Raw genomic sequence first — 12,041 nt, forward strand, 5'->3', positions numbered from 1 at the left:
TGCCCTCCAACTCATCTCGTTCACATCCCGCAACTCCGCCCTCAGACCCCGCCCCTCCAACCGTAACAAGGACAGAACGCCCCTGGTGCTCACCTTCCACCCTACTAACCTTCGCCAAATCATCCGCCAACATTTCCGCCACCTCCAAAAAGACCCACCACCAGGGAGATATTTCCCTCCCCACCCCTTTCCACCTTCCGCAAAGACCGTTCCCTCCGTGACTACCTGGTCAGGTCCATGCCCCCCCTACAACCCACCCTCCCATCCTGGCACCTTCCCCTGCCACCACAGGAATTGCAAAACCTGCGCCCACACCTCCTCCCTCACCTCCATCCAAGGCCCTAAAGGAGACTTCCACATCCATCAAAGTTTTACCTGCACATCCATTAATATCATTTATTGTATCCGTTGCTCCCGATGCGGTCTCCTCTACATTGGGGAGACTGGGCGCCTCCTAGCAGAGCGCTTTAGGGAACATCTCCGGGACACCCGCACCAATCAACCACACCGCCCTGTGGCCCAACATTTCAGCTCCCCTTCCCACTCTGCCGAGGACATGGAGGTCCTGGGTCTCCTTCACCGCCGCTCCCTCACCACCAGACGCCTGGAGGAAGAACGCCTCATCTTCCGCCTCGGAACACTTCAACCCCAGGGCATCAATGTGGACTTCAACAGTTTCCTCATTTCCCCTTCCCCCACCTCACCCTAGTTCCAAACTTCCAGCTCTGCACTGTCCCCATGACTTGTCCTACCTGCCTATCTCCTTTTCCACCTATCCACTCCACCCTCCTCCCTGACCTATCACATTCATCCCCTCCTCCACTCACCTATTGTACTCCATGCTACTTTCTCCCCACCCCCACCCTCCTCTAGCTTATCTCTCCATGCTTCAGGCTCTCTGCCTTTATTCCTGATGAAGGGCTTTTGCCCGAAACGTCGATTTTAATGCTTCTCGGATGCTGCCTGAACCGCTGTGCTTTTCCAGCACCACTAATCCAGAATCTGGGTATTTTAAGGTCTAGCTCCACCTGTTGGTAGGTGTTGGTGTCTGTGAGTAGTGCATTGGCTTTCTCTACGTAGTCCCTTCTGTTCAGGATGACTGTGAGCCGACCTTTGTCTGCAGATAATATAACGATGTTTTTGTCTTTTTTGAGGTTTTCTAGAGCTTTCTCTTCTCGTGTGTTCAGTTTGTTTCCTTCCCTTTGGCGGCTCAGAGTAGGTGATCGTTTGTTTCTTCCATGAATTTGTTGTCCTTCAATGTGGTTTCTAATGCCGCTAGGAAATCCTTGGTAATTGAAATTTAGTCCTTTTCCTAGTACCGCTTTTTCTGTGTCTGATAGGGTCCGGTCTGATAAGTTCTGTATCCATGCCCCTGTGTTATCGGTTTTGTCTTTGTTTGTGAGTTTGTCAAGTTTTTTCTTCAGGTCCCGATTTTTCTTTATCTGTGTTTGTCGTTGTTTGGTGTTTATGGCTCGTTCTACCGCGCCTGTCCATTCTTGATTTGTTGCTTGTTTGAATAGCGGTTTTTGGCGCGCAATTTCCCCGTTGTATTTTCGGAGCCTGTGGTGGGCGTCATTGATTAGTTCTTGGAGTATTCTGCGGCCATTTTGTTCTGTTAAGCTTCTGGCTTGAGGTGTTTTTATCATCAAAATAGAGGAAGACAAAACAATGATCTCATTCAACGTAACAGCACTGTTCACCTCCATCAACATCGACCTGGCAAAGGAAACACTTACCGCACTTTTAGAAGAGACCATCACACACACCCCAACCACCATCAATCACATTACCAATGAAAACATCATGAAGCTAGTGGACCTGTGCCTCACCACCCACTTCACCTTCAACAACATAATCTACAAACAAACCAACGGCACACCCGTGGGATCTCCGCTATCAGGATTCATAGCAGAAGCGGTAATGCAAAGACTAAAACAAACAGCCCGACCAACCATCAAACCAAAATCTGGGTCCGCTACGTAGATGACACCTTTGTCATCACAAAACGAAACAAGATAGAAGAGACATTTAACATCATCAACAACACCCTCACAGGCTTAAAGTTCACCAAGGAGGAAGAAACCGACAACAAACTCGCATTCCTGGACGTCACAGTCGAAAGAAAGGACAATGGAGAACTACAAACCTGCGTATACAGAAAACCGACAAACACTGACCAAATACTTAACTACACCAGTAACCATCCCAACACACACAAACAAAGCTGTATCAGAACACTATTCCAAAGAGCCACCACACACTGCAGCACAGACGAACTTCGGAAAACTGAGGAGAACCACCTATACAATGTATTCAAGAAGAACGGATACTCAAAAAATACAGTCCGCAGATTCCTCAAGAACAAACCATGACAAGCAGACCAAACACAGCCAGAAACCCTAACCACCTTACCATACATCAAAGAAGTTTCAGAAATGACAGCCAGACGACTAAGACCCCTCGGAATCCTAGTAGCACACAAACCCACCAACACCCTCAAACAAAAACTAACAAACTTAAAAGACCCAGGATAACCCATGGACAAAACCAACGTCATCTGCAAAATTCCATGCAGGGGCTGCCACAAACACTACGTAGGACAAACAGGAAGTTAGTTAGCCACCAGGATACACGAAGACCAGCTAGCCACAAAAAGACATGACCCTCTCTCCCTCGTACCCCTACACAGGAATGAAAGAAACCACCAATTCGGCTGGGACAACACATCTATCCTGGGACAGGCTAAGCAAAGACATGCCAGAGAATTCCTAGAGGCCTGGCACTCCAACCACAACGCCATAAACAAACACATAGATCTAGATGCCATCTATCAACCCCTCAGAAAACGAACAGGAAATGACATCACCACAAACCCTAGGAACCCCATCCAGGAGAAAGATATAAATAGAAAGCAGGAGCCAACAGCTTCGCTTCACTTGGAGGTTGCCACTGATGATGTTACCTAGCCAGGTAATGAAACGTCTGGATATCAAACCTACAGCTCAGTGAGCAAACCTTCACCCTAAATCTCAACCTGAGCTACAAACCTTCACAAACCTCGCACTTAATTGATTAGATTTTCCATTGTATACCCGAGAGTTGAGGTCCAGAGGACACAATGTCCAAATATGGGGTCACCCATTTAAAACAGTGCTGAGAAGGAATGTCTCCTCTCAGAGCGTCATCAACCTGCAGAATTCTTTTCCAGAGAGTTGTTGCGGCTGGGCCATTCAGTACATTCAAGGCTGAGATAGACAGATTTGTCATCTGCAATGGAATCAAGAGATATGGGGAAAAAGCCGAAAGTAGAATTGAGGCTTATCAGATCAGCCATGACCTTATTGATGGATGGAGTAGATGTGATGGGCTGAATGGCCTACTTATGCTCCAATGAGGAGAAAGTGAGGACTGCAGATGCTGGAGATCACAGTGATGAGTGTGGTTCTGGAAAAGCACAGCAGGTCAGGCAGCCTTTGAGGAGCAGGAGAATCTGATGAAGGGCTTATGCCCGAAATGTCGACTCTCAACTACTTATGCTCCTATGTCTTATATTGTTGAATGTGGATGCTGTTTGCTATTGTGTTCACATACACTCTTGCATTTGCAGTTCTATCCAATGTGATTAAATGCTTCCTAGATATTGGACTAGCATTGATGGCAGATAACATTCTGTTGTGGAGAGGACAGGAAGTTCACAGCCTCTTACAGAGGCTCTCTGGCTGGACCCAGCACCGGGGAATCTCTTGAGATACTGCATTTTGAGTTATGTTTTCACAGAAGCACCTACTTTACCCGAACTGGGTAAATGCAGTTGTGCTACAGAAAGGTTGGAGTAAGGTGTGGGATTCAATGTCACACTCTTCCTATGTAGTCTTTGTGTAGGGTTCTTGTCCTATTCCACACTTAACTCAGCTCGAGTATTTTCCCATTCACTCCATTGATTTACCTGCACAGAAAAGATGGGAAATCAGTGAGGTCTCTGCTGATGCTGGGACAAACCATGATGGTATCTCCTTGGCACCCTTGCCCTTTCTGCAGTTTGCAGGATGACTCTCACTGGGGGCACTGTGAAGGTTACCAGTCTCTCTAGCAATTTATGTCCTACTTGAGCACCTGCTCACCTCATCACCATCCTTAACTGGATGGCATTCCCACAGGAAGATTCTTATTTGGTATAAGTTTGCATCTTCTGATCTGAATGGGAATGGGACCTGACAATGGATCAGGTGGCCAAAACTTTTGATTTTGGAAGATTCAATGCTGACACTTCATGTCAAACAATTGATCAATAAAAAGCAGCTGCTTGAAAAAACATTAAAGGATCATTAATGCAGGTGAGACTGGCTTAGAGCAAAATGGCATGGTCACTTTTACACATATCAAAACCACGTGATAAAATGTAATGAGGCTCACGTCACAAGGATTGTTAAACAGCTTCACCTGCATTTTATAATTAAAAATGGTTAAAAATTACATCTAAAACAAGATTACTTTCCCAAATTTTCATTTTTTTTTAACCTATTTCTGTGTCCTTTTAGCATCCTAGCACCAATTCAAGTAACTAAAATACCCAATTCCAATGTTATTTTCCTTAAATGAAAACAAATTGTAAACTCTCTAACTTAATTTTCCTAGTCCTTCAAAATAGACCATTTTATTTTGGAAAAATAATGCAACTTCCTTCACTAAAAACAAAATTGTCCCCAAGACTGCTTTTCAATTATTATTTACGCAGAGAGTTGTGAATGTCTGGAATGTGTTGCCAGCGGTGGTGGTGGAAGCTGAGTCACTGGGGACATTTAAGCGACTGCTGAACATGCACATGGCTAGCAGTGAATTGAGGGGTCTGTAGGTTAAGTTATTTTGCTTTACATTAGGATTAATCCTCAGCACAACATAGTGGGCCAATTTAGGATGTCTGGTTGGTGTGAACGAGGTGAATTGGAGGGTCTGTTTTCATGCTGTATAACTCCATAACTCTTGTCAATTGAGTTTCAACCGCATGCTGTCATTTTTGCAGTGATTATCCCTGTCCTCTCTCATAACTCCCCCACATCTGCGCTGTACTGGCGCCAGACCTTTGTGTCCTGTCCTCTCCAGAGTGACACCATTAGGGACCTGTGTCCAACTGTTTCAGAATACAAACCAGACTGCTCAACTCACACTGATACCTTCCTTCAAGATTGCAATGTAACATTACAAGCTTTCAAGTGACAATGTACTTTGATTTCAATGCAATATAATATTTCACTTGCCTTCATTACTTCGAAATTCAGACAGGCTCAATGTGTGTCGTTCTTCAATGATGAAGAAAATAAGCCATAATTACTTACTTCCAAAATATAAATAAAATATGGCTGAATTAAAGTTGCAAAATGCTTTACAGTCTCCATGGTTATCTCAGAGCAAACAGACTGTCTCACATTACGTTTGCACTCAATTGAAAAAAAATAACTATCGAGATAGAATCTGGCATCCAAACACACTGCAGGGTAGTTTTTATAACAACGGTCACCACACATCAAAGGGAATTCATCTCTACATGAAATGCTCTGCGATGTTTGTAAAGAAGTATTAAGTTCAAGTCAACATTAACGTTGTTTCCTATCTGGGTAACCCACCAGCTATGCCTGCAGCCATAAGGCACAAGTTGCATTGTATTGTCTGGACAAAATTCTAATAGGTTTATACAACAATATCTACAGCATTAATACAGGCCATTCAACCCAAATGGTCCACACTGGTGTTTATGCTTCACACTAACCTCCTTCCATTCAACTTCATCTAACCCAATGAGCACTTCCTTCTCCTCTATGTCTGTTTATAGTTTCTTCTATTCACTGCAAAAACCTGGGTGACAGCCAGTGTCACATTCTCACCAGGTTTTGAATAAGAAAAAAATGCTTCTGAACTGATTGGTGACTTTTCCGCATTTATGATCCTTAGTTTTGAATTCCACATAAGTGAAAGGATCTTCATAGAATCCCTACAGTGTGGAAACAGGCCCTTTGGCCCAATGAGTCCACACCAACCCTCCAAAGAGGAACCCACCTAGACCCATTTCCCTCGGCTAATGCACCTAATCTCCACATCCCTGAACCTTATAGGCAATTTAGCATGGTCAATTAACCTAACCTGCACATCTTTGGATTGTGGGAGGAAACCAAAGCACACCCACATAGATACGCGGAGAGTGTGCAAACTCAACACAGACAGTTGCCTGAAGCTGGAATCGAACCCGGGGCCATGCCACTGTGAGGCAGCAGTGCTAACCACTGAGCCACCGAACCACCCATCTTCTCTACAGCTACCACATCAAACTTTATAATTTTAAAGAAATCCATTAAATGATCCCTCAGTTTCTTCTGGAACAAAACTGATGAAGGACATGGACAGGGTGAATCGTCAAAATATTTTCTGCAGGGTACAGGGCAGAGGTTTAAGGTGAGAGGGTAAAAATATAAAGGGACTTAAGGGGTTACCTTTTCACACAGAGGGTACTGCATGTACGGAATGAGTCGCCAGAGGAAGTATTGGTGGCTGTTCCAGTTACAACATTTAAAAGGCATCTGGATGAATTGGAAAGGTTTTGAGAGATATGGGCCAAATGGGATCAGACCAATTTAGGATATCGGATCGGCATTCACGAATTGGACCGTAGGGTCTGTTTCCATGCTGAACATCTCTATGACTCCACTATGCAGGATATTGGCTAAACAAATAAAAGATCAAGAATTATACACTTTAAAAAGACCTAAACATGGAGCCAGTGGACAAACAGCAGAGTGGATAGCTAGCTGGCTTCAAGGTAGGAAACAGAGTAGGAAAAAATAGTAATTATTCTGAGTGGCAAAAAGTGGGAAGTGTTGTGTTGTTCTGGAAGGATTAGTAGTAGGATCAGTTCAGTTCGTGATTCACATGAGCAATTTGGGCCACGTAATCAAAAACACAACTTCTACATTTGCAATGTTGCCAAATGCAGGGGGGTGTGGAGGGTATAATCAATATGATGGAGGACAGCAACAAATTACACTAGGATGTTAGTGAGCTTACAGAATGAGCTAATAATTGCTAAATGAAGTTCCACACTGGTAAATACAAGGTGACATATTTTGGTAGGAAAACTAAGGAGATCACTTATTACTTGGAAAGTGAAGGTGGGATAAGGGAATAAAGGGGCATCAAAGTTCTAATACATCAAGCACTAAAGATGCCCTGCAAGTTCATAAGAAAGAGTAGCAAGCACTGGCTTTTATTTCAAGGATAGAACCGGAAAGTAGGGAAGTTGTGGGAAACCTTTGATGAGCCTTGGTACATCACAGTACTAGTTACAGATCTGTTCACCGTAGTATAAAGATAGGGAGGACTGGAAAGCTGCAAAGAAGATGTATAGAGATGATACCAGAAATGCAGAATTTCTCCATATGAAGAAAGGATTGGCAGGTTACATCCCACGTCTCATGAGAAAAGCTCAGCAAACTAATGGACTGAATTAAAATGTTGAAGGGTTTTGACAGAATGGTTACAGAAATAACAATGCCTTTTGTTTTAGGGGAATAGAATAACACGAGGCCATTAATATAAAATAATTACCAAGAAACTCAACAGGGAACTCAAAGGATAAGAATGTGGAACTTGTTACCACAGGACATAATTGAAGTGAGTCGTACAGATGCATTTAAGGGGAAGCCAGACAAGCAGATGACAGGGGAGGGAATAAATGGATACTCTGGTTGATTTAGATGAGAAAAGATGGAATTAAGCTCAAGAGGAGCCTAAACATTGGCATGGACTGGTTGGCTGAATGACCTGTTTCTACACCATAAATCCTGTATAATCCGGAGTGATCCTTTGTTGGATATGCAGGACCTGACACCTAATGTTGTGGCTGTATTTTTCAGATCGTGTATTAGCGCCAAAATGTTTAATGAACACATTATTTGAGTATGCTAGATGTCTCATTTTATTATTTAAAAAGTGTGACAGTCTTGAACATCTCATTGACTGCTTAGATCCAGGAGCTAAAGTCACCCATTTTTTAAAGGCCAAAATTGAAGTAAATAAAATGGAGATCTGTCCTTTGAAATCCTTAATAAACTTTTGACTAATTGCAAAATAATACAACCTAAAGCTTATACAGATCTAGGGTGGAAATGTGGTAATGCACCATTGTTTTAGTTTTGCTAACTTAACAAAATGTCTAATTGGGATAACTGACCTTTTTTTTTTATTGTGCATCATTAAAAGACTAACTAACCACCAGAAATCTGGCAGCATCTAATAATAGTCATATCTTGCGTTAATCAGTGTAACAGCTAACCCTCGAACACAGGCACACACAGAATGGGAAATGCCCATTATTTTTCACTTTCAGTGTTACTTACGCTCCCCTAATGTCTGCACCTCAATGCTTGGGCTGTAGTTCCCGTAGTTAGTGGATGAGAAAGCTCGGACTTGGAACACGTAGAGGGTCCCAGGCTTCAGGTTATTAATGGTCACGGAAGTTGATGCAGTTTTTACTGTTGAGTAACTTTGATCATTCTGTTCCTGCCAGAAAAAATGTACATAGTTCAATGACAGATCCAAACTGTAGCTAACTGACATTCCCACTCTGATGGATGGACAGGTCAATAGCAGTAATGATCAATAATGACAGATCAACAATGCTGATCTTCAATAGGCACACGCACATATATGCATAGGAATATAGTAACACAGTAACGTACCAGCAGTGGACTCTATGGTTGATCCTTATTTTATTCCCAGATTAGAGTGGCGCTGGAAAAGCATGGCAAGTCAGGCAGCATCCAAGGAGCAGGAAAATCAACGTTTCAGGCAAAAGCCCTTCATCAGAAATTCCTGATGAAGGGCTTTTGCCCAAAACGTTGATTTTCCTGCTCCTTAGATGCTACCTGACCTGCTGTGCTTTTGCAGCACCACTCTAATCTTGACTCTAATCTCCAGTATCTGCTGTCCTCACTTTTGCCTGCTCTAATTTATTCCATCTACTTTCCTTGGCTCTTAATACCTTTTCCTATCAAAGAATAAGTTAACAATTTCAGTTTTGAAATTTCCAACTGACTTCCTGGAGGAGGGAATTCCAGATTTCCACCAGCTTCTATGTGAAGTGCTTCCTCTATATGATTTAGCTTGAACACTGGCATGTACGTGAGCACACAGATGGTGATCCTCTGCAGATTGCCAACATTCAGCTTTGCAGCAGTATTTGCTATGACTAGTTCTTTTATGTGAATATTCAAAAGGTAGCTTGCCTTGTTAATTGATGAGAATAACTTAAGAATTCTTTTGGCTACTTGATATCACTACAGATCCAAAGAAGGTGATGCAATGGAGTCAAAAGAATAAAGAGGTATTAAAATGCATTTCCAAAGACTTAATGCATTGACAAGGAAATGCCATTGTGGCATCAGAGGAGTTTAATAAGAAATAGTGTCTTAGCGGTAACATCACGGGCTAGTAATCCTGATAAGCTAGCTTTCTGGGGAGCTATGTTCAAATCCCATCTAGACAACTGTGGAAGTTAAACTGAATTAATATAACCCGGAAGGTAAAGCTAGTCTTGGTCATGATAACCATGACAAGTCAGACTGATTGTTGCAAAAATCCATCTGATTCACCCTTTAGGAAGGAAATCTGTCACCAAACACAGACAGACAATGCCAGGGAAATTCAGCAGGTCAGGAGAGAGAAATAGAATTAACATTTTGAGTCCAGATGACACCACTTCAAAACTGAAAAGGATTTGAGAATATTTCTTCTTTCAGAAAGGATCGATACATGACAGGAACTCTTCCAGCCGGTCTGCCCTAAGAGGGATTCCAAACCCCCAGCAATGGGGATGACCTTTATTGCCCTGTAACATGGCAAGTCACACAGTTCATGAGCAATTAGGGATGGTTGGACAGAAAGTGCCACAGCCCCATGTGAATAATAATAAAGAAAAGCAGTTGCAAAGTATTAATCTAAAAAAATCATCCTAAATCTTCATCACATTGTTTCACATCACTAATACTTAAAATAAGCAAGGTTTTAAGTTAGCCCAATAAAACTGAAAGAACTGTGGAGGCTATAAATCAGAAACAAAAACAGAAGTTGCTGGAAAAGCTCAGTATGCCTGGCAGCACCTGTGGAGAGACATCAGAGTTAACGTTTCAGATCGAGTGGCTCTTCAAACTGTTCTGAGGAACGGTCACTCGATCTGAAACGTTAACTTCTATTTCTCTTCAGAGATGCTGCCAGACCTGCTGAGCTTTTCCAGCAATGTCTGTTTTTGTTTACGTTAGCCCAAACAAGTTTACAATGAACAACTTTGCAGTAAGAATCAAAACAGTTAAAAACTGAGAATCCTTTCTGATTCTCCACAGGCTGACTACAGATGCAAAGATCCTTCCTGGGATTAGACAACAGAGGGATGGAAGATGGTTGTAAAAATCCAGGTTACCATAAAAAGAGAAAAATAAAGTCAGGGCAGACTTGAACCAAGTTGGTTATCACTAAAATAAACAGAAAACACAGACACATAATCTTTGTGCAATTACAGTGGATGTAATCACCTGGTCAGAGAGAGAAAGAGATGGGAGAGAACTACTAGTGAGGACTCATAGTGGGAGAGCTCAAAAGGGAGAAACAGGCAGATAAGGAGGGTAGGGGAGAGAGAGGGTTACAGAGAGGATGAGAAAAAGGTTAGGTAGGAGAGAGGAGATAAGATGGGGAGAGGCAGGATGGACAGGTGGTTAGAGATAGGAAGAGGGGTGAAATGTAAGAAGAAGGGGAACAGATGAAGGAAAATGTGTGGATAGGGGAGGGAAAGAGTAGATAGGAGGGATAGGGACTTTCCAGCATCTACAGTCATTATTTTTACCCAATGTTCAGTAAGGGAAAGGGAAGAGAAAGGGTTGGGGTAAGTGCGAAGGGAAGGGGAAGAGAAGGGGGAAACTGTGTAGCATGCGTGGGGGAGACAGAGTGGAGGGACATTCGGGTTAAGAGATGAGGGGAGGAGTGTTAAAAGAGGAGGTGGTGAGACAGGGAGAGAGTCCAGAGCCTCAAATCAGATCTTCAAATTCAAGACTCAAACAAGATATTGGAGATGAAATCAGAAGCCAAAGGAATTAAACCTAATTCTCTTGTGATTGTATGCCTCTGGGCTGAAATGGCAAGTAAGTATATTAGATAAAAGGAACAGAAGAATTTGTTGATAGTGTTAAATTAAATAGAAATGAGAAGAACATTGCTGAATAGAAACCATTAGTTATGCGAGTTGAATTTCCTGCATCTATGCTGTAAATTCTATGCAGTGAAAGTCCAGAAAACTGCATCTGCAGCTGTTTGAAAAAAGGACTTCATATTTCTTCATTACTTAATTTAACAACTTCCAAAATAAGCCTGCGAGGGAAACAGGCTAGAGCAAGTCATTTTATATCTTTGACAATTAGTTTAAATCTAGCCCAAATTAACAGGATTCAACTTCCTGCCAGCATTGTTCCAGAAATTAGCAGATCGATTAAATGAAAGTACATTCAGTAGTTTTAGCATCTTCTGCAGGCAGGCCCCTGTTGCCAAATGCCTCATATCACTGTAACTCCAGTTCCCAAATCCAATCGTCCTTCCCACCTCTGGGTTAAAAAAAATCCTTAAAATCAATTGCAAGGACCAATTTCTGAATTGTTCTTCTTCATAGTTCCTGCTTTGGCTCAGTGCCAGACTCTGTGTCTGATTTCAGTTCTGCAAAGTGCTTCAGGATGCTTTCTTACAGTAAAGTCACTTCATGAATGCAGGGTGTTGTTGTTGGAGAGCAATTAGATCTAATTGAGGAGTCAGTATGAGCTCAGGCATGTTAAGCAGAAGGGGCACCGTCTGTGCCTTAAATTCAATGAAGGAATTCGACATTAATAAACAGTACTTCAGCGATCATGGCATTTGTCGTCCATGGCTTTAATTGAACTCCTTTCCAGCCCGGAAGTCAGTACCATGAGTGTTCACGTGCATACTTTTAATATTTAAGAAGAAACAATGAAAAAAAT

General features: G+C 42.4%; 1 protein-coding gene across 4 annotated transcripts in view; it reads right to left on the bottom strand.

Annotated features, from left to right (window-relative positions):
* The window catches only part of epha10 (EPH receptor A10), a 610,046-nt gene that overhangs the window by 104,076 nt on the left and 493,929 nt on the right, over positions 1 to 12,041 (bottom strand). For all 4 annotated transcript variants that reach the window (XM_043717893.2, XM_043717892.2, XM_043717890.2 and 1 more), the window contains one exon: positions 8,385 to 8,547. In XM_043717893.2, the coding sequence (XP_043573828.1) occupies positions 8,385 to 8,547 (163 nt within the window). The remainder of the gene's footprint in view (positions 1 to 8,384; positions 8,548 to 12,041) is intronic.

The sequence above is a fragment of the Chiloscyllium plagiosum genome, unplaced genomic scaffold (assembly GCF_037043375.1).
Source record: "Chiloscyllium plagiosum isolate Xiang-an unplaced genomic scaffold, Cpla_swu_hap1 HiC_scaffold_30, whole genome shotgun sequence".
NCBI lineage: Eukaryota > Metazoa > Chordata > Chondrichthyes > Orectolobiformes > Hemiscylliidae > Chiloscyllium > Chiloscyllium plagiosum.